Source organism: Gossypium hirsutum, chromosome A05, assembly GCF_007990345.1.
Source record: "Gossypium hirsutum isolate 1008001.06 chromosome A05, Gossypium_hirsutum_v2.1, whole genome shotgun sequence".
NCBI classification, from domain to species: Eukaryota; Viridiplantae; Streptophyta; class Magnoliopsida; order Malvales; family Malvaceae; genus Gossypium; species Gossypium hirsutum.
In genome coordinates this window covers 110,072,914-110,095,816 of record NC_053428.1, presented here as the reverse complement: position 1 = coordinate 110,095,816, position 22,903 = coordinate 110,072,914, and the positions used below count along the sequence as shown (strand labels likewise).

General features: G+C 32.7%; 2 protein-coding genes and 1 pseudogene across 9 annotated transcripts; 2 read left to right on the top strand and 1 right to left on the bottom strand.

Moving 5' to 3' along the window:
• The first annotated feature begins 1,300 nt into the window (after window positions 1-1,300).
• Window positions 1,301-7,207, top strand: LOC107904312 (probable serine/threonine-protein kinase PBL17). Its single transcript, XM_016830640.2, has 6 exons — window positions 1,301-1,937; window positions 2,418-2,783; window positions 3,493-3,628; window positions 4,337-4,473; window positions 4,805-4,928; window positions 6,145-7,207. The coding sequence occupies exons 2-6, from the start codon at window positions 2,496-2,498 to the stop codon at window positions 6,642-6,644; spliced, it is 1,185 nt and encodes a 394-aa protein (XP_016686129.2). The 5' UTR covers window positions 1,301-1,937; window positions 2,418-2,495; the 3' UTR covers window positions 6,645-7,207.
• An 812-nt stretch (window positions 7,208-8,019) lies between these two features.
• Window positions 8,020-11,277, top strand: LOC107902488 (potassium transporter 5-like; annotated as a pseudogene).
• Window positions 11,278-14,367: 3,090 nt separating this feature from the next.
• LOC107904313 (zinc finger CCCH domain-containing protein 16) lies at window positions 14,368-22,096 on the bottom strand. Of its 8 annotated transcripts, none has more exons than XM_016830645.2 (11): window positions 21,916-22,068; window positions 17,762-17,951; window positions 17,492-17,574; window positions 17,302-17,397; window positions 16,843-16,913; window positions 15,874-16,041; window positions 15,759-15,765; window positions 15,659-15,695; window positions 15,351-15,562; window positions 15,114-15,186; window positions 14,368-14,650 (listed from the first exon to the last, which is right to left on the bottom strand). In XM_016830645.2, exons 1-11 carry the CDS (start codon window positions 21,957-21,959, stop codon window positions 14,615-14,617), a joined length of 1,017 nt encoding a protein of 338 aa, XP_016686134.2. In that variant the 5' UTR covers window positions 21,960-22,068; the 3' UTR covers window positions 14,368-14,614. The 8 variants fall into 8 exon arrangements, with proteins under 8 accessions (XP_016686134.2, XP_016686131.2, XP_040970535.1 ...); XM_016830642.2 differs by having other exon boundaries at window positions 15,351-15,579; window positions 15,874-16,112; window positions 16,820-16,913; window positions 21,916-22,067; XM_041114601.1 differs by adding an exon at window positions 18,635-18,725 and having other exon boundaries at window positions 15,351-15,462; window positions 15,659-15,765; window positions 15,874-16,112; window positions 21,916-22,048.
• Window positions 22,097-22,903: the final 807 nt, after the last annotated feature.

Below are 22,903 nucleotides of genomic sequence, written 5' to 3'. Positions count from 1 at the left end.
TCTATACTAACACTCAAAAATTCATATTTGATCTATTTCTAAAATTCTCAAGTATACCTAAATCGATTTGGCACTGTTCTTAACTTAGTAATAAATTAGGGATATTACATTGAGGCTTAAAAGTCATTATGTTATAAAATGAGCATAAGGGTATAATGGTAAAGTGAAATGGTAAGTTTCAAATTGGTAAGACATAGATGAGGTTTGGTTTTTAAATGGTTAAATGTTGATATGAAATGTAATTTGTATTGTTTGAATTTAGTTGAGGATTATACGTTGAATGTTTAGTTTATAAGTTAGATTGAATATTGTGCTTTTTTGGCATGAATATGGATTGTAAATAGATTTAAGTTTGTTTGGGAAGATTGTTCTTTTTTAAAAGTTTGTTGTCGCGACATTGAAGATTGGATATTTCTCTGTTAGGTTCGAAGTTGGATGTTGCGACATTCTCTCTGAATGTTGCGACATTTTTGACATTAATATGAAAATTTGAAAACTTTACAATTTGGTCATGTTTCATACTCAAGTTGACTAAAGAGCTTTCATATGCTCGATTAAGACTCTGGTTTGAATGTTTAACATAAATTGAATGTGTTTAGCGTTAAATTGCATGTATAAGTAATTGTTATATTGCATTTTTAACTGTGATTACTCAAGCAACGAATGTAGCATTTCGTAACTCAAGCCCGATAACTAGATTGGTCGAGGGGTGTTACATATTTACTTAGTTGGCTGATTTTAATTAATAGGATATAATGAATATTTTAACAATTCAAACACAAACATTAAATTAGTATTTTCCTTAACCTAAATTTTAGAGTTTTTCTTAATCTAAAGATAAATCTAATTACACATGTCTAGTTATTAGGTTGACAAATGGCAAAACTTAACAATGACACGTATGATTAGTTTCCTAAAATGCTTCTTCAAATTACTCTAGTATGTATATGTATAAATATATGAATGATTACAAAACAAATTAGATAATAAATTAACCTATTTGATAAAGTTGGGCTAAAAATAATAGGTACAATTATTTATTTTAGTTATTTATTTATTATTTTTATTTTTTATGCATTGAATTTATATTATTTATCAAATAATTATAAAATGTTAATTAATTTTTTACAAAATAAAAAAAAATTAAATTTAAAAGGTTTTTAAAAGATAAATAATTGCTGAGGTGACATAAGTATTTTAGATTTAGCAAATAGCTCAAATTTGAAAGGGGGAAAAAGTTAAATGGAAGGTTAAATGAATTATATTATATTAGTTGGAGGGAAAACTGAAAAATTGCCATGACCAACAATAACCTGGAAAACTCAATGTAACCTGCAAAAGGTTTAATTGCTGTGATGGTTTTAAAGAAAGATCTAAATATAAACGATTAAATTGATGGATGAAATTTGTATTAAATAAAAAAAAGTAATGGCATCTTTATCGAGTAGATTTTGCCTACAACGAATGAATGGCAAGATGTGAGGAGGTTGTATTGTTAGCAAAACATGGGGTCCCGTTTTGCTTGGCGTTTTTGGTGGCTGAGCCTCTGAAAATAAAGCAAAAATAAAAAAAATAAAGAGAAAACCAGTAATCTTTTGACGGGATGAAACTTTCTGACTGTGATTTTTGGGTTTCTTTTAAGCTCCCACTTTCTGCGGTGTTGGTTTTCCATTTTTGTCAATTGGATCGATGTAATTCCCGGCGAGATTCGGTCTCACCCGGATTGGATCCGGACCCCTCTTTTAACAACATTGAGTTCATTTTGAATTTGAATGAAATAGGATGCTCTTATAAAAAATATTGTTGCTAATAGGGGTACAAATCCGTATTCATAATAACTATCATAGTGTATTGGATTTTAATGGGGATCTGTTTTAGCATTGAGGGGCAACTGCATCAACATTATCGCCATCTCCAATCTCTCAGCAAATGTTCAGGTTATATAGTAATTTCTTTCCTTCGTCCTTTTCCTGTTTTCTTTTGATTTCATTGTTCAAATTTCTAACTCTGGTTTCAATATCTGTTCTTTTAATATTGTTTTATTGGTTCAATTTCTTCCTCCAAAAGAATTTACAGCAAAGGGAAACAGCCGTTCTATTCGAAACTCTTTGAATTGTTTAAATTTCATTTGGTAAAAGTTTATTAGGTGTGCGATTGTTCAATGTTGATCTCTTGATTATGTTATGAATGTGATTATTTTTACATGGTTTTAGAAGAGTTCAAAAGCCTATATGTTATAATTTGCAGAAAAAAAAAACAGCCTAAAATTTATTTCAAAAACCTACAACAATTGAACTGAGAGTGGTTGAGACTGATCTTCTTTAAATTGTATAGAATTATTAAATAATGATGCATGTCAGATGTTTCATACTTGTATGTTGGCACATTTGAAGAATTTGACGGCCTTTTGTATGTAGATACTGCTTTACTATGAAAAACTTCGGACAGAGGACTTAAAAAGTTAAAGCTACTGCCTCTCCGACAAAAAAACAGAAATGCAGGACTCACCTGAAACCAAAATCCCATGCATCCTTCCTTTGGCGGCCAAGGATGTCAAAGATCTGCGGCAGAATCCTGGATATAGCAATGTTGATATATTCACATATGAGGAGATGAGGCTGGCTACAAATCAATTCAGGCCAGACTATATTCTTGGTGAGGGTGGCTTTGGGGCTGTTTACAAAGGAGTAATAGATGAGACTGTGAGGCCTGGTTATACATCTACAGCAGTCGCAATTAAGGAGCTTAATCCTGATGGGTTCCAAGGTGACAGAGAATGGCTGGTAATCTCCTTGTATTGTCTCCACATCTTCTATGTAATTATTTTAATCTGAGGTGTTATCATTTTATTTTTGCTATATCTACATATTTGGATGCATAGTATATCATTTGAAATACTGGTATAAACTTTATCAATACAACCAGAGAGAGATGAGAAAATTTTTCTTCTAGCAGAAGAAGAATGCTCATATACTGGCAGGATCCTGAGGATTACAGTTATGAGAATCCATTTTAAATGACGGGGGTAATTGCACATCTCATCTTATTATCCTATGGCTATAGTAGTTTCCCACAATTAAATTGCTTGGCCTAATTCAAATCTGTTAGTTAATTCTTGTTTTTGTTTATAGCTATCTAGGAGTATAGAAAAAGGTCAATAATTTAAGCATTAACTTAATGTATTAGGTAGGGATGTATTTTCGGGCATTTTGAATTTAGTGACAAATTTTAAAAGTTTCATTTGGTTTATCTTCTTTTTTCTTGTTGAGAAACAAATTCATTCAGAAGCAGATGTTTGGCTGCTATTTCTCAATTTTGTCGATGCATGAATAGTTTCAACAATACTTAAAATCATTGAATGAGACCTGAAAAATGACCTGTTTCAAGTTGGTACGTTAAATTATTATATGCAGTTTTTTTTTTTTAATTGAGAATAGCAGTTCAAGGTAGAATATGATTGCTTTGGTCTGCATATGATTCTTTGTTCTGCAGACTGAAGTCAACTATCTAGGGCAACTCAGCCATTCAAATCTTGTGAAGCTTATTGGATACTGTTGTGAGGATGAGCATCGACTGCTTGTCTATGAATACATGGCAAGTGGAAGCCTTGAAAAGCACCTTTTCCGCAGTAAGTGGTTAGATATATAACAACCTCTTATGCTTTTATATTTCCATCTGGTTGTACATAATGAATACCACCTTTCCATAACTTGGGAGATAAAGCATATTATCTGCCGGCAAAAAAGTTGTGTTTGTTTTGGTTGTTCAATAGGCTCGGAAGTTAGACCTTTTCAGGAGACTTTCCATAACATGGTTATTTTTTTCAAGAAATTACTCCATTAGTGGGATAAAAGTGCAAGAAATTACTCCATTAGTGGATAAAAGTGCAAGAAATTACTCCATTTGATTTTATAACAGACTCTTATACCAGAAAATGATGGAAAATAAAATTATATGCTGTCTGATGAAAGGGAAAGAGCATTATTTTCTTGCTTCAAACTTAGTCTGGAAGAATGGAAAAATCCCAAGTTTATACTTACATCAATTTAGATAGTTGGTTAAAAAGGGTGTTCCATTAGGTCACTTAACCCCAACTTTGTTATTCCTCCTATAATTTCTAGTATTTACATCCATCAATGATGTTTTGTGGCTCTTCTTACCTGGTATTGCTTAGATTTTGTGGCTGGGTGATGATATTAGAGATAAAGAGCATGCTAGAAAAAATATCTGCTAAAAGCATCTGCATAGTTCTTACATTTCAAAGAAGAGGTTTCCGTTTTCTGTTATAAAAAGAATGGAAGCATTTTTTATACACCCATCTATTCTTGGTTGTTAGGGGTTGGTTGCAGTTTGACTTGGTCAAAAAGGATGAAGATTGCTTTAGATGCAGCAAAAGGGCTTGCTTTTCTTCATGGTGCCGAAAGACCTATCATATATCGTGACTTCAAGACATCAAACATCTTATTGGATGCGGTTAGTCCTCATTTTTTGGTTTTTTATTTATGAGTTATCCTTACATTAATCGACTGCATCTTGTTTTGTGGGATCATTAAAAATGGGAAGGCTCATCAACCTGTTCATGGTCCTTGCTAAGTTCGCTTTTTTTTTTTTTGTGGTATAGAAAAATCATTAATTTGAATTGTAAATTTACAGTAGCTCCTTAAGGTCAAGAACCTTCCAGATGATAATTTCATTGGAAGTTTAATGCTGACAAGGACCCATTCCTAGTTAAATTGAAATTAAGTTTTCATTATGTGTTCTCTTTTGAGTAAGTTTTAGTTTCCAAAATGCTCGTAACTTGTAGGACTTCAATGCAAAGCTCGCAGACTTTGGACTTGCAAAGGATGGACCAACTGGAGACCAGACCCATGTGTCAACACGAGTGATGGGCACATACGGATATGCTGCTCCTGAATATGTTATGACTGGTTAGTAGTTAATTATTCTGTTTCAAGATAATTGAAAATCTTCATCATTGCCAAAGAAAGATATTTTAGTCATAATGGTAGGATCTTGATAGTCAATTATTGATAAGTTTTCTTTATGTGCATTAAGTAGCATTCCGTTCAGTTGTGTTGAAGTTGGAAAGTAGCAATTTCTTGAGTTGTCTCTAAGTTTTCCGAGGCAGATACCTGGTGTTATGATAGTAGTCTAATAGACATATAGTATTCTGAAAATGCATTTTCCCCATATGAAATCAACTGCAATATTCAACAGAAATGTTTGACCAATTTCAACTTTATTTTGACTTCTAAATTCTTCATGCATTGTTTGGTTATTAGTGAAATAATACGAGGAAAAAGCTTATTTAATTTATACGTATTACAATGGTTAGACATAAAATAAAGAATAGTTGGTATATATTTGAATTTGAAATTACAAGGATGTATAAAAACTCTTGTAGAAAATAAGATCTCTTCAAAATAAGCAAAAAAAATTCCTCCTCTTTTCCAAAAACAAGTCATGTGAGTAGCTAAAAATTACCAATTGAACTCAGTTTATTGCTAACTCATATGCTAAAACATGGTGAAAAAATAATACTGCTACCAAACATGGCATTAGTGTACTAGAATTGTTTGTGCATTTTATGACTTGAGAAATTTGTGGCATATATTTATTTTGCATGAAAATATTTACTTTCCGTTTTGGGCTGTAGCTTGTAAACTGTTGAAAAGAATAATAAAGGGAATGGATGGGAGTAAATAAACGAACAACTTGGTGGCTTATCTCATCTATGCTTAATCAATCCGATTCTGCGTGTAACACTTGCTTCTTGAACCTTGCTCTGTCTTTTGTTTAATCCAAATATATTATTGAATAAAAATGGTTATATAAATGCATTCTATAGTAGGTTTCTTGCACAAAAGCTGCACATACCAGTAGAGAGTCAAAGCTTATTTGTTTCTTCATTAAGCATCTTATCTTTGAAGTTCAACTTTTATGAGATATGTTGCATTGTTAAATCAGAAGACAGTGATCACAAAATTGGTTTGATTGCTGAATAGAAACTGATACAATAGTTATATGATGCACTGCCTTTGTTATATCCGTTGATAAACTGACATGTTTGTACTTGATGGTGTTAAGTTATGCCAGTATTAGAAATGATAATGGCTAACTAAGTTGCAGTATTGATATGACCAGGCCATTTAACGGCAAGAAGTGATGTTTATGGATATGGAGTAGTGTTACTAGAGATGCTCCTCGGAAGAAGAGCAATGGACAAATGCAGGCCTAGCCGAGAGCATAACCTGGTTGAGTGGGCTCGTCCGCTCTTGAACCATAATAAGAAGGTTCTGAGGATCTTAGACCCTAAAATGGATGGTCAGTACTCAGCTAAAACTGCAAGAAAGGTAGCCAATTTAGCCTATCAATGCCTTAGCCAAAACCCAAAAGGGAGACCTCTCATGAATGAAGTGGTTGAATTACTTGAAACACTTGAGACAAATGATGATAGTCAGGAAGAGGCTTGCACTTCTGTGAAGAAGAGGAATTCTGGCAGAACTGGAAGTCACAGAGAAGGCAGTGCAGACAGAAGCAGATCAACAAATGTAAGAAGCAGGAGTGAACCTCCCAAAGAGTGTGATCTTTATGATCCTACAAGTCTTGAAACGGAAGAGAAGTCTGAATCCGATAGAGGTTGAATCTGTAGCAAATGAGAGTGGAAAGTTGGAAAGTGTTGAAAAGATTTATGCGAGGATCTGTTGTTTTAGTCTTGAGAGCTGCCACTTGCACTTGCTGTCACAGTGGAGTTTTCTCAGCTGGTACATGTATTTATAAATTAAAATTTAAGTGTGGATGATGTACCTTTCCGTTTTCAGATTGTTGGAAAGATAGTAAGGAATTATGGTACAACTGGTCGCCATATGCAGTTTTGAAAGAGTAGTAATTGGGAATTGGGACAACATGGTCCTCCAGTCTTCTTTTGCATCTGTTAATCAATGTTGGAGCCTGAGCACTTGTAAGTTTTGTCTGCATAGTATGCATTTGCTTCTACGGCCCTCATTGAATCTATTGTGAATGAAACAGCAAGATTCAATGTCTCTTTTTCTCCATCAACTCAATGGATTATATGAGCAAGACAAGGTTATTGTGCTACGTATTTTTATTTATTAATTATTATTATTTCATTGAATCTAAAATTTATATTTTTCTTAATATTATCTTTGTTAACTATAAATAATAATTTGTCTAATTTTTATGTTTATTAGTATGATTTAAAATATATCTTTTCTTTTTTAATTTGTTGAAATAATTAAATACATTGATCATAATTATTTTATATCAAATATTAGTATGCAAAATTAATACGTTAAAAATCACCATTTTTTTTGTCGTCATATTTTCATTAAAATTTATTAAAATGGAAAATAATGTATATTTTTCACTAAACAATATATTTGCGATCGATTCCTATTTTGAAAGCATGCCAAAGTTTATGAGAACATACCAAAAAAACATGCCAAAATTTATGAGAGCATACCAAAAAAATATGAGGGAGTACAAAAAGTTATGAGGCTAATGCTACAAAAAAAATCATGAAGTGTATATAAAAAACTACGAGGAAATATCAAGAACCAAATATTATGAGGAAATGTAAAAAATTTTGAGAAATACCAAAAAAGATTGAAGAGTTATGAAAGAATACCAAAAATTTTAAGAAAATATCAGAAAAAAAGAAAAACCAAAAATTGAGAGATTACCAAAATAAATATGCCTTATAAAATTTGTTTTATATTTTTACTATTTGATTTTGATTAGCTGGTTTACACTGTTGTACTGGTATTATGACATTTATTATAACAGATATATGAAGTGCGTTCTCAGGTATAAAGTCGGATGCTAAAAACTTGCTGTCTAAAACGAAAAAACGATGATTACGCAGAGTGAGGACCACATTTAAATATTATGGCTTGTATTGAATCCCGGGCATCTGACTGAAGCGTCTATATCATGCCAAAGTGGAGAAGCCATTCAAACTCAATTGATTTTCACAGTGATTGGGAAGGAAGGAAACACGAGAGGCAAGTATGGCTGATAAAGGTGATAAGGAGACAGAGATTACATCAGACACTGAGAAAAAAGGACCCAAACAACGAAAGTCCTCATGGGGAAAGCTACGGCATGTGGATTCTCTAAATTTGGAGGCTGGTACAATATTTTCTTCAGGCAAGGGCCTGGGTTCCAAGGTCATTCCTCTCTAATCCACTCCTTATTTATAGAATAGAATGCCACAAACTTTCTTTCTTTATTTTGCTCAACCACCCTTTGTGTAATTGTGTAGAGATGGATTAGGCAACGACGTTGAGTTTAGCATTTCAGAGTATTGGTATAGTGTATGGAGATCTTGGAACTTCTCCACTATACACATTCGCCGGTATTTTCCCTGAAAGCATAGGACACCCTGACAACCTTCATGGGGCTCTGTCCCTCATCCTCTACTGCATAATTCTCTTGCCTTAGGTCAAGTATACATTCGTGGTTTTGAATGCTGACAATGGAGAAGGTAAGTTTAAGTAACTGGGCCCTCTAGTTTTCATTTCTTTATTTCCTAGTCCTACAACTTAGTAACCCCCTCCCCCCATGTTGCATGTTTAGATTGTGTTAACCACGTAAAATAAATATGATTTTAAGCGGAACATTTGAACTCTACTCTTTGTTGTGCCGACATGTTAGAGTGAGCTTAGTTCCAAATCAACAACCAGAGGATAGAGATATGTCTAACTACAAGTTGGAAATCCCATCTAGCCAGTTGAAGCGAGCACACTATATTAGAGGAAAGTTGGAGAGTTCACTGTCAAAATTATTCTTTTGCTGGTCATTCTCCTAGGGACTTCTATGGTTATAGGAGATGGTATTTTGACTCCATCCATATCAGGTGCATATCCACTCCATTTTTCATCACCATCTATTCAGTTCAAATTTCACAATGTTTAAATTTCTTCTTTTTTTTTGTTTTTATTTCCGCCATTGATGGCATCCAATCCTTGGGATAAGGGACCTACTATCACATCTTCACCATTATTGCAATCCTATAACCATTTTAAGCCAAATGCTTTCCTCCAAGTATTAACGTAAAAACACTAATGTATTTTCAGAGGATGTGGTGGGATTTACGGTGCTAATACTGTTCACCCTTTTCTATGCTCAGCAATTTGGAACTGACAAAGTGGGATTTTCATTTGCCCCAATCTTAACCTTGTGGTTTCTTTTACTCATCGGCATTGGTTTGTACAACCTCCACGCATATGGTTTTGGTGTATTACGTGCGGTTAATCCGTATTATATAGTGCATTACTTCAGAAGACGAGGCAAGGAAGGGTGGATATCACTTGGTGGAGTAGTTCTTTCCACTACAGGTGTGCGCCCCAGATTCATTTACAGTTTGATCATCTCCTCATTTTTATTGTCTAAACTGTAAGTACATTTAAAAATAGGGACGGAGCTATGTTTGCTGACCTCGGTCACTTCAGTGGTCGGGCGATTCAAGTAAGTTTACTTTATATAAAACCAGCAAAAAATGTCATTTCTTCCCAAACTTTTATTCAGTTTTCATAGTAGTCTTGGAATCTATGATGACCATACTCCAAAGTCGGATGGTTTGACTGGAAACAGTCAAAATTTCCCCCCTTTTTGGTTATTCGACATAATTTTTTTTACACATTGATCTACAGTTGAGTTTCTCTTTCGTGGTCATGCCTTCCATACTCGTTGCTTATTGTGGCCAAGCTGCCTACCTCACCGAACACCCTACAGATGTTGTGGACACTTTCTACACAGATCAATTCCAGGTAAAAATCTTAATTAAAAGAATATATTGGGTGTGATGAATTGTACTAATTTTATTTGGATATAGGTCCAATGTATTGGCCAACATTCGTGATAGCGGTTCTCGCCTCAGTTATTGCCAGCCAAGATATCTGGTGTATTTTCAATTATCACTCAGTCGTTATCGCTTGGATGTTTTCCAAAAGTGAAGGTAGTCCACACCTCCGCCAAGTATGAGGGCCAGGTTTATATACCAGAGATCAACTACATTCTCATGATTTGCATGTGTTTTGGTCACCGTGGTCTTCAAAACCACAGAAAATACTGGCCACGCATATGGTATTACTCAAACTGCTGAGTTTATTTAGTTAGTCGAAGCCGCAAACAAATCATTTCAAATCAGAAATGAAATATATTGATCACTTTATTTCACTTGGATTATAGGAATTGCTGTGGTGGCTGTAATGATCATCACAACAGGAATGCTTGCGCTTATCATGCTTATCATATGGAGGATAAACGTATTCTGGGTTATCCTCTTCTGCGGGTTCTACGGCATCGTAGAGCTTGTATTATTCACATCTGTGTTGTCTTCGCAACTTTTATGATGGGTATTATGGGAATATGGCATTACGTGCATCATAAGAGATACGACTTTGAGCTCAGGAACAAGGTTTCTAGTGAATACATGACACAGCTAGCCAAAGATCCAAGGATAAACCGGGTGCCAGGAATGGGGCTTTTGTGCTCGGAGCTGGTTCATGGCATACCTCCCATATTTCCTCATTTCGTTTCAAACATACCTTCCATCCATTCAGTTCTAGTGTTTCTGTCGCTTAAGAAACTTCCAGTTAGCAAAATATCGTAGGAGCGTTTCCTGTTCAGACATGTGGAACCGAGAGAGTATCGATGTTCCATTGTATTGTAAGGTACGGGTATATGGATATCATTGGAACCAATGAGGAGTTTGAGCATCAACTGCTAGAGAGGTTAAAGGAATTCATTCGTAAGGAATACTTAATAGCTGATGGAGGGGCCACGGAACAAACCACCGATGATGGAACGGGTGGGATCGTACCTGCACCAATTCAGGGAGTTGAGGAGGAGATTGGGTTTGTTGAGAGAGCTGCAGATAGAGGAGTTGTTTACCTACTAGGAGAAGCTCATGTGAAGGCCAAACAAAATTCTTCCATCCTAAAGAAAATAATTGTAGATTATGTCTATACTTTTCTGAAGAACAACTACAGGCGAGGGGAGGCACAAATGATGGTATCACACACTAGGCTTATAAGGGTCGGAATGTCATTCGAGATTTAGAACAACAGATGGGTGAAAACTGTTTTCAAACAAAAAAAAAAAAAAAGGAAACAACAGATCCTATGTTAGACACTCCTGTTTAGTAGTAATCGTTAAAAGTAATGCTAAACTAAGCCAAGACAACTCAACTGTTTCACTTCTAACAATTGCTTCATTATTAAATAAGTTCAACCTTTCACTCAACTCTTTCTACTTCTAAGGTCATTCGTCTTGAATACAAATCAATTAATTTAAAAATCAAATGTGGTAGCCTAAGATGTTCGACAACTGATCACCTTTCTTTGATTAACACGCATGCATTTTAGGTTGTGTTTAGAAAATTACTTAGTAATTGAATGTGAGTGTAATTGCTTGTAATTAAAAAAGAATGATATTTTTTACTAACTACTGTAATTTATGGATCCTATCGAATTTGGGGTAATTAGAGCACTCAAATTTGTCATATGGAAATATGACACATCATTATATCTAGATCCATTCTCTAAAATGTTATCTTACTTCACGATATGGTGCAAGAAAATTTTTGTATTTAATTCAGATTCATAGTTCTAATAATCTTTAGCTTTGATTTGTAAAAACTTATATAAATTTATTTCTAGAGGAAAATTTATGCTAGGTTATAACCATTTTTATAATAAGTAAATTAAGTTTAAAATTTTATAATAAAAATTTTTTTATAAAGAGTCTAATAACGTTTATAACACTTCTTATAAATAATATAATTTTTTGCCCTAACGTTAGAAAGCTATTTTTTAGAAATAAATTATGGCGAAAAACTATAACATTTTTTTATAAATAAGTGCATTATTTTTTATAATATATAGCATAGACACATAAATAAGTTATGTCCATATTTTTTTTGCCATAAATTTTTATAAATAAGTATATTATAATATTTTTATAACACGTAAATTAAATTTTATAATATATTTTCTGGTCATAATTTTAGAATTCTTTAGAGATTTAAATAATATAATTTTTGGTTATAACATTATAAAATGTTCGTAAATTATTTTTTATAATATGATTTTTTAAGATTTATAATATAAACACTCATACATGTTTATGATTATAATATATATATTTAACTAAAACATGTATAAAAAATACTTTTCTTGACTTAAAGCATGTATGAATGTTTAAAAAGTTATAGGGTAATTGGTGTAATTACTCCTATTATCAGTCTCCCCTAAGAATTGAAAAGTGTAATTGGGGTGTTTAATTACACCTAAGTCATCAAGACCCATAAATTACAATGGTTATCCAAATATGTTATCCTTGTGTAATAATAAACGATTACACTAAAATCCAATTACTAGGTGACTTTCCAAAGACTACCTTAATGACTATGTAAATGACTTATGGATTGCAAGTTGTATTCCATTGCTTTAACTATTGGTTAAGTTATTGTATCTTAGCTTGCTATGTTTCCATGCATGAGTGAGTTATAAGCTTGTTGAGCATGTGGTTGTTGTGCCATTTAGGTAATGTAAATATAATATTTTTCATTTGAATTTATTAAGCATGTTTATGTTTAATGTTGTTGTCTTTTCGTGTAAATTGTATTTTTAAGATTATTGAAACTTTCACCCTTTTTAAAGCATTACACAACAATCAAAGACCATAAGAAATTGAAATTTGTGTATTTAAGTATTGTGACATGTGCTTAGGGCTTCAACATACTTATTTCATATGTTAATTAGTATTTGAAACATAGATTGTGATGTAGTTGTTGAAGGATTCATTATTTTTCCAAATTCATGTTTGTAAGGGAATTTTACTTTGCATGCATGTAACCCTCCAATATCTTGAGATATAATTTGGGATGATATTATTCAAATTGAATGACTTTATAAATGTCTTATTATGCTAGCCTTGTTTCATGAAAATTTTGTTGGATAATGGTTCAAATTTATCAAGTTTTATGAAGAGTTTTACTTGTGTATGATTATATTTAAAGCATTTTTCATGGTTGTCTCGGTGGGAGGTGTTTTGAAATAAATTTTTGGTGTTTTGAACTAAAAAATTGATCCCCTAAACGTAGGGTTTGGTACCCATATTGTATGCATCGGTTCTTAGTTTAAAAAGGGAAAAAATTCATCCTAAATGTCTAGGGTTCAGAATTCCTGTCATGAGTATTACACCCAAACCCGATAGAATGTTAAATTAGATAGTACAAGGGTTCGGGTCTGGTACCTAAGGCTTTAGGTATCAATACCTGGGCCCCTAACAGTAACATTGCATTGTTTTGTTGAAATTGAGCCCTCCAAAGCTCGTATTTGGTCCTGAACACCTACAATTAATTTCTAAATGGTTTAAACATGATTTTAAAATTCAAAATTTGATTTTATCTATTTTCTATGATTTTATATAAATATTTTATTATTTAGTTTCTTAAATAAATCCAAAAAATATCGTCACAAAAGTGCTCCAATGACACCTCACATCAATACTAGTTGCCAGGACGGGTAAGGGATATTAGAAGTTTTTTAATATTAACTTAGAGTTAATTAGGTCTTAGTTTAATGACAATGTTAGGGCTCTTAAAATTTTGAAATCTCATGTTTCATTCTGTGTAAACCACATAAACTCTTAATCTATATTTGTTCTGGTTTGTGTCCCACCATATATGGGCCTTACATAATTTTATTTTGATATAGGATATATTCTGATCATTAGTCTAATCTGACTATAATTATTTAATGTATTCTTTATAATTACAATTAATATTGCATGTGCAACTTCCAAAAAATTAAAAATTACATTATGATTAACACATGATTATATTATAATATAATGCAATTTATAATTGAATTTAATAATAATTTAAAATAATTTTCTTTCAAAAAATTAAATTAAAATATTTTTATATATAATTAGAATTTTATTATTTTCAATTGAACATTATTGAATATAAAGTTGAGAATAATGAATAATTAACTAATTAATCAAGGGTAAAGTTGTTTAATTCAAAATTTAATTAATAAGTAAATCTCAACGAGGGATAAAAATTTTTGAATATTTTTGCATCACATCTTTCTATACTAATAACAATGCTGATGTAAATCTAATTAAAACTGAATTGGCTTTGTGTTTTTTAATAAGTATATAGTGTTGGCTAGGCATGCTATAGCAAAATTCCATCTTTGGAAACCTTAACCGTTGGGAGCAATTCAGTCGACATAAACATTATTAGAGACCTTAATAGAAATATCTTTCTAAAGCAGCACAAGATACATGAAAACTATACACGGACTAAAGAAACAGGATTTGATATCAAAGTAGAAAATTGAAGAGGAATTGCTAGAATTGATGAAATGTTGAGTCCTCATCATAGAAACCATTTATAGCAACTACTTTTGCTGGAAGCTCAGGGATTGTGTTACACACAAAATCAATTAGAATTTAAAAGTCCTCTTATCCTTTACAGTTCATCCACACATCAATTTCCTACTAAAAACAAAGAATTTTCAGTAGAATGATCAAGCCATTCAGATAACATGTAATCCTTCTGACGTGAATCCCACAGCTAAACATAAGCATCTGGAGGAGCTTCTTCAGGAATCTAGATAACGGGAAAGTCTAGTTTCAGGTAAGAATCCCAGAAAACAAAACAAAACAATATCACAAATATCGGATTGCCCTTTTTTAGCTGCAAACGGCAGTAAATGGCATAAATTATTTTGTGTATGTGCTACTATTATCCATAAAAGCAGCTAGTTGCCTTCTTTTGTGAACGGGAAAAAAATAAAAAGAATCAGAAGATGATATCCCGAAAAAGTTACATGCTACTTGAAATCTAGTAATCCTAACTCAATCTTAGTATATATATATATATATGTATTAGCATATATTGAAGTCCTTTACCTCTCCAGGAGTCGATCTAGTGATTCTAACTCAATCTTAAAATATAAATAGATATATTAGCATATATTGAAGTCCTTTACCTCTCCAGGAGTCGATCTAGTGATTCTAACTCAATCTTAAAATATAAATAGATATATTAGCATATAATTGAAGTCCTTTACCTCTCCAGGAGTCCATTTCTCTTTTAACCAAATATTTGAGTCCCCAGAAGCAACCGTTGTTGGCAAGTTATTTCTGTCACATTCCGAAATAAGAATAAGCTTATTTCCAACTGATATCCCATCATACCAATAAACTCGTTCAGGCAATACAAATACAAAAAGGCTAGCTACTAAACAATTTTTTGGAATAGAAAAGATTTATTTCCCAATGGAGAGAAAATTTCTCAATTAACATACCCTAACTGAACATTTGTAGCTTCTCGTCCAACCACTTCAGAATTTGAGAGCGAGACATTCAAGAAAGCAGGAGACTGTATGCTGGATGAGCTGAAGTTTTGCGTTGATATTGCTGCGGCAGAAAATTGATTAATGGCAGGATTAGTGGCACTACTGTTGCTGAAGTTGGCCATATTTGTGGGGAAGGAAGCTACTACTGACTGGTTAGGTTGCTGGTTACCAAATGAAACTGCCATGTCATTACTGAAATGAGAAGCATGCATATTATATGTACATGAATAACGCAAATGGTAAACCTTGAAACTTACAGGCATTGGCCGATGGAACATTGTTTGCTGAAAATACATTTGAAGATTGGGCTGAATTTGAGAAAGAAGTTGGTTGCCCAGAGGCATTATTTGACTGTACAGAAGGCCTGAGAAAATTCTTTGCAAGGTTACAAAACCCTGAGGGCTAAACTTAGGGTCTGGGACTTTCATAGTCATTGATAAAACTCAAGAAAGACCAAATAAAATATTCTTACCCCGGTGAGAATCCTGTATTAAGTGAAGCTCCCAGCTGACTAAAACTGGAGACTGACGGAGGGACATTGCTTTGAGGAGCGACAGTATTTTGAGTAGTGGGAGAAAGGACAGTTGTAGTGGCTCCCGGAAATGGAATTTGTTGTGCCGCAGCAGAGCCAGCAGGTCCCCTATAGGGATTACGAAGAAAGTTTTCAAACTCAACTAACTTTGAATTCAGTAAATTCCTCTCTCGCTCAATCTGTTATGGGATTTTAAGCAATTAGTAAGCTCTAGTCACTAGTTTCCATTACATAGTATGATAAACATTATTTTTGTAACAATGTTTAAAATTGATAAGACAAAGGCATAAAATTCTTTGCAGAACAGAAATACCACTAATAACATTTACAAAGAAATGGTTGGTACATAAACAAGAACAAAGTAACTTGAAGATAAGACATTGAGAGTTGTTCACTTATTCAGAGTAAAATTGTCTTATAAGCAGCCAGAGAATTTCTTTTAAGGCTAGCAAAGAAAATCTATTATGAAATTCTCTAATCTATCAATCTATATGAGAGTGTTTGTGTGTGTATATATAGGGTATAAGTACATTCTGTTGAAACAAACTTCAGACTTAACAAGTTAATTCCTAGTTCCTAGGGTTTAAGCCCTATATCAAATGGTACTTCAGCTATCTTTTGCAAGAAATTCAAGTAAACGATATCTGGAACTGATTTTCTCTTTTATGCAACTGTCCTCTGGATCTATTACACCTTTTATTGCAGGTTTCTTACTTTCTCACCCAAGCTACAACAAAATATACGAAATAGCCAAAAGTATGTCTGAAAAAATAATTCCAAAGTAAAAATTAAGCATGAAATCACAGAGGTATACTAAGGTGAGCATGTAGATATGATTAACATCTAACTGTAAATCTGGAAAGTAAGGTACTGAAGATCTCCTCACAATAGATTGCAAGCTTAACCCACGTTTTGCATCATCATAAGCTGCTGCCCGCAATTCTTCATAGCTGACATCACCGACAATATCGCAAGGGGAACTAAAACAAAAGAATGCAATTTTAGACCACATTAATTTCCCATACCATTTCATAATTACAATAAAATGTATCTACCAACTAAACGGTTAGAAAATTTTATCTCGACTACACTAGTCAATAAGTTTAGAATTTAAACAATAGAAGATTTGCTAGACAAAGCACGGTCTAATGTTTTTTAATTCGTGTGCTCAATTTAACAAAAGTGAAGTTTTTGAGGATGTCATTCTTTCTGGTGGCCTAAAACACCTGAAATAAAAAGCCAATCTTTCTATCCACTTCTTGTGAGGATATTTTGTTCTTAAAATACAAAAACACTCTTTGCAACAACTATGGTAGAAGTTGAGAACCCATTGAAAGGCTTGTAGATTATCTACATGATAAAACATACTTTTTCCAATGGCTGTAGCATGTAAGCTTCCACAAGGGTCTCTCGTGCTCAAAATCTTCAGCAATAATACGTTTGCAGGACTCAGGATCATTGCATCTGTTGCATCCATAAGTTTCACATTTTGTCAAGTATAGAACTCAACTAATGAATATGTCACAAATTGATGGCATGACCACTCACTGCTCCTCACCTATGGTTTGTTGCCTGAGGCTGATTGTCAGGCTGCCGCAATGAAGGGGCACCACTGCTTGCAGAAGATCGGGTCCATGTATTCTGAAGAATAATTTATTACAATATGATAAAGAAAAAAATAAGATGAGATAAACTTAGGATACCCTTTAATAGAAGCAAAGGGCATCCAAAAACATCCCGAGTTTCATGCAACAAAGGAAAGACAGAAATGACATCATCAATCAAAATAACCACATGTGGATTGAATTGTTATATACAATTTTTTAACCTTGAACTGGCTCTGTTTATTTCCAAAATCATTGACCCCTTTTGACTGAGCATTGTTCTGGACACCAAAACCGAATGGGTTCGGCTTTTGTTGTTGGTGTGAGATAGCTTGTGTGCCAAATCCAAATGCATTAGACTTTGGCTGTTGCTGAATCACATGAAGAAATTTGCACCTTTCACCATACTGACAGCTGGAGAATGAGAGGCCAAAGATTAAGAATTGGTTAGTAATCTAACAGTGTTGAACAATTAGACACATAATGTGTAGAGATGAAGATTATATAAATGCAGAAACTAATACTTCATCAAGAAACTTTTAGGCAGAAAACAAATGCTAAGAAAATAAAAGATAATAAATCAAGTATAAGAACCCACAAACCTATCAATTCAAGTGAAATATTAGAAACATATCTTTTTGTATTTTTAATTAAATATATCAAGTGCATGGCTACAAATTGAGGTATTTAGGTCCATACGTGGGTTGGAAGGGGTTAATGGTTTTAAAACTATTATCCTATTAAGAGAGGATGTCGAAATATTGTAATAAACTCTATCCATAATTACAAATTTAAACTAAAATAAGCCCATTTATTTTCAAGGTTTGAAAAAAAAGTACTTTAAAAGGAATACTAATTGCTAATTTTTGTACCTTAAAGAGGTTTCTGATTATTCTCCTATAAAAAAAGTCATTCTTAGGCACGCCATATTTGATGATGTTTTCTACTTTGTTTCTACATACATGGGAGGAAGATGGCCATAGATTTTATAAATTGGAAAACAGTAAGATGGATGAACAAATCAGGCAGATATCTCAACAACTCTATCATCAAGAATTTTAAATGGAGAGTTCAGAAGAAAACTTCAAAAAGCTTACCAAAGATGATTTTAAACTTTCAGTTGATGAAGATGGTTTCAGAAAATGAAATGCTCCACCATTATGTCATGCATTGATGCTAATAGCTAAGCTATAAAAGCAGACAATAAATTAATTTAAATTTAGAATAATTTATTATTATATTTTATTTCAAAAAATTATTTTTAATATTATTAAATTTATAATAATTTTATCTCATTTAAATAATTTGTTTCACTTTAATATAATTTTATTTTAAAATTAAAAGAAATCAAACCTTATCAAACTAAAATAAGTTAAATAAGAAACACAAATAACTTAAATCTTAAATTTCCCAAACCTAAATAATCCAAGTGTCAAACCTGAATAGCAATACCCAAAATCACCCAACCAGAAAAATCCAAGTACCAAACCTAAATGACTCGAACATGAAATGATTCAAACTCGAAATGACTCGAACTTGAAACTAACCCAACCCGAAATTACTCAGATTTTAAACCCGAATTAACTAAAACTAGATTGACTCGACTTGAAACCAACCTGTCAACCCAACTGATAAGTCTAACTAACATATATGCTAAATGGGCCTAGATGAGCTGCACAAGGTAATATTTTTGGACAAATATCTCGTCACATTTAAAAAGTGTTTGAGGATGTACCCACATAATTTAAAGTAGGTGCTCCATTAAACAAGAATACAAGAAATCTTGGTGGTCTAACAAGGAAGTACAACAAAATCCAAGTTAAAAGAACTTGTTACAAAGATTTCCGTAGTTGTGGAGATGTACAACCTAGAAAAGCACAACTTGCAAAGAAATATGATAAGACAGCAAAAAGTAAGCTTGAAGTTTGAATAACTCATGAACAAGCTTAGCTAGAGCTCATTTAGGTTGGATTATGAAGTTAAATAGGCGAGTTTGAACATTTGAATATCTTGTTTCTGTTGGTATAAATGAATACGTTTGAATGAAATGGTACATTTGAATTGCTCATGGACAAGCTTAGCTAGAATTAATTTATGTTGGTTTACAAAGTTTAATAAATGAGTTTGAACAACAAATTTTGAGGCTTGATTTATAAACAAACCAGGTTTCATCATAGGTAAACCTCGTTCATCTATTATCATGAACAAGCTCAATATGCCATTCATGAAGAAGCTTGTTAGAAAAGCTACGGAAGAGCTTTCTTTTATCAGTATCAAGTTTTTAGTTTTAATAACCTTTTATACAATTAAAATCAAGATTTAATGTCTATATCATCAAAAAGTAGGTATAAATAGATTAAAATTCATTCACAATTTTTTTTATAAATATGATTGTTAAATTATTTTATGCACATGAATTGGAGCAAATTACAAATTTTGAATCATGGGAAAAGAGAGAACTTCTCTTGCAGTCAATCCCATATCCCTTAAGGATGTAGGCAGAACAAGTGGGTTGTACATATTACAGAACAACCCCTGAACAAAATAAGGTCAAGCATTTGGGGGCACCAAATGAATTGCCAATGGTCACCTAGGCCAAAATATGTTGATTGGCTTCAAGCCCTTGCAGCATTTTGGTCCACAACAAAATTCTGTTTAAGGATTTAAGTTGTTCTATTGCAAGTCAAGATAAGATCTCAATAGTAGCTCATGTTCGACTAACATGCTCCAATTAGCTTAGCTGAGCATAGTTTGAACAAGGTTTCTTAACCCTAGTAATTATTCAAGCTTGTCTGATCTACCCAAGTCGAGTTTGAGCAAGTGCCAATCAGCTCTACTCAATTCATTACAACCCTAATTATGTTAAATGGTTGGACAGCTTAAGGGTGCTAAGTTTGAGCAAGAATCAGTGAGGAAGCTTTTTTAAGTTGTTTAAGTTGTTCAATGAGAAATCAGATGCTAAAACAACATTGGGGAGTATAATTATTCAAAATTTAAAATATAATTATACTCTATATCAACAGAGTCAAAAGATAAAAAAATAAGCAAAGCTTTGAAAAAGGCGAATAGTAGAAAAACAACTGACTAGATGACAAATGGGAGAGGTAAGACCATCTTGGCTTACAAACTCAGATAGGTTCTAAAAACTTGAAAGATGACAGATGAGCAACAAATGCACGGACTAAGACCTCTAAACAAGAATAGAGCAAACATAAAAAATAGTGCAAATTATAGAGAGATAAGTCAACAGCAATATGATAAAATTGGAGAGGGGAACAAACAAAGATCAGTAGGCAACTAGTATTTCTAATAACAGTCTGACTTTGTCTCAGGTTTCAAACTGAGATCTCACAATAACGAGACAGATGTGCATGATATTCATAAATTCAGGAAAAAGAGATAAACTTATGTGCCACTAGTGAAATCTTGCGAGGACCTTAGAAAATAGAGGAGTTTAAAGCATTAATATTTGTGAAATAAAGACACATGACGGAGCAGCTACTCATGTAAAGACTAATAGTGTAAAGTAGCATTTTCATATCTTCACTCAATCATTCAAGAGGACGGGAGAATAAGAAGAGTTGTCACCCATGCATCCGAGCAGGATGAATGAAATTAAGAAGCGTATTGGCAGTCTTTTAAGATGTCAAAATTTCCATTAAAATTAAGGAAATATATTACATGAGAAAGACAATAGCAGCAACAATACATATGGGAGTGATTGTTTAAAATCTCCATCATATTACTCATTCCCTAATGCTCTAATTGACCCAACTTTTTTCCCTTCACTTCAGTTTGTCTGATATGTTGCAGTACTTCAGCTTAAAGCTTTACCAAAAGAACAGGTTAAACAAGGAAAACTTTAAGCAACCATTTTCAAGTCCCACCATATGTGCGCAGCATATTAATTACTTTCATATAGAATATAATAGACTGTCACATATGTTGAAGTTTCTTTGATTGAGACTGGATTTCAACTCAAAAAAATAAAAACTAAACAACAACAACAAACCTAAAGATTCATTATGGAACTTAATCAAATTTGCAGCTAAGCAATTATTTCACGAGAAACTCATTTTTTTTCCTCATATTTACTGAACGCGGAGCACAATTGGTTCGTTGATTGAAGTACTAATTTCTGATTCTGAACCTAACCTAAAACTACCATTCACAATGAACCTATCTAAATCTGAGCAGTGTGGTTTTTCCTATAAAACCCAAAATTAGTGTTTGCCATTCTCTTTAAAGTAAGATGGAACGGGGGAAAGAGAATCCAACAGATTCTATATTCTCCTAGAGATTGCTCTAAGTATTACCCGATTTATATGAACCATTGAGCAGGCGAGATAATAAAGAAGAACTGAAGAAGAGGACGTACCTGCCGCGCTGAAAGTTTCTGCACGCTTCTTTCTTATTATGCATTTGAAAGTGCTATTTTGAAATAGCTTCTAATTCCAAAAGCTTCTGCTTGAATTTGTGAATTGACAGCGTCGCCAAATTTCTTTACTTAGGGAGGTTTTATATTTTTATGGGTACTAAAAACAAACTTTAAGCAAAGTTGGATGACCTATAGTGCAGTTTACCCTATTTTTATTTGATAAAATTATATAATTTAAATCTATACTTGTATTTAGTGTTTTTAGTGCAGTTTACCCTATTTACTAACTCAAAAATAGTGTTGTCACTCTAATTGTTTTTTTTTGTCAATTTAGTCATTTTAATTAAAATAAATATTTGAATTGGTCACTATCGTTAAAATTTCGTTAATCCACTCACGTATTGCTAATGGGGCATTCTTTTACTTTTGATTAAAGATAGGAATCTCTCTATAATTAATTCAAAATACTTTTTTTTTTGTTTATTTGCAACATAAAGATTTTAATGGTGATATTCTTAACATTTGAATTCTTTTAAGAAGGGAAATCCAACAACGATGACGACAAAACATGACCATGACCACACCCTTTCTGATGAGCCCATCTGCCAGCATAACACCACCGGCCACCCTTTTCGATGTTAAAACATCTTAAATTTATTTGTCATTTGTTTTTAATATTGAGATTTATTCTTTTCTTCTTCTTTTTTTGTTCTCTGTTTGGTTTCCAAGAAACTAAGGGAAAAATGAAACACGAATCTTGAGTTCTAAACTTATTTTAGGCTCCGTTTGTTTGCCAATAAAATGTTTTCCGGAAAATAATTTCTAGAAAATGATTTACTTTTCTGAAAATATTTACTTTTCTGGTGTTTGAATGAATCTGTGTAAAATATTTTCTGTTGTTTGGCAGATTTCTTGAAAATATTTTTCGGAAAAGCTATTTTTACATATATTAATAAATTTATATGCCATATACATAAGTAGTTTGAAT

Coding starts and splice junctions, on each gene's coding strand:
- LOC107904313 (XM_016830641.2), bottom strand. CDS start 21,959: ATGCATAATAAGAAAGAAGCGTGCAGAAACTTTCAGCGCGGCAG. Junction 17,952..21,915: donor AGAAACTTTCAGCGCGGCAG/GTACGTCCTCTT, acceptor CTCATTCTCCAG/CTGTCAGTATGGTGAAAGGT. Junction 15,187..15,350: donor GCTACAAATGTTCAGTTAGG/GTATGTTAATTG, acceptor GGAATGTGACAG/AAATAACTTGCCAACAACGG.
- LOC107904312 (XM_016830640.2), top strand. CDS start 2,496: ATGCAGGACTCACCTGAAACCAAAATCCCATGCATCCTTCCTTTGGCG. Junction 3,629..4,336: donor TGAAAAGCACCTTTTCCGCA/GTAAGTGGTTAG, acceptor CTTGGTTGTTAG/GGGTTGGTTGCAGTTTGACT. Junction 4,929..6,144: donor TCCTGAATATGTTATGACTG/GTTAGTAGTTAA, acceptor TGATATGACCAG/GCCATTTAACGGCAAGAAGT.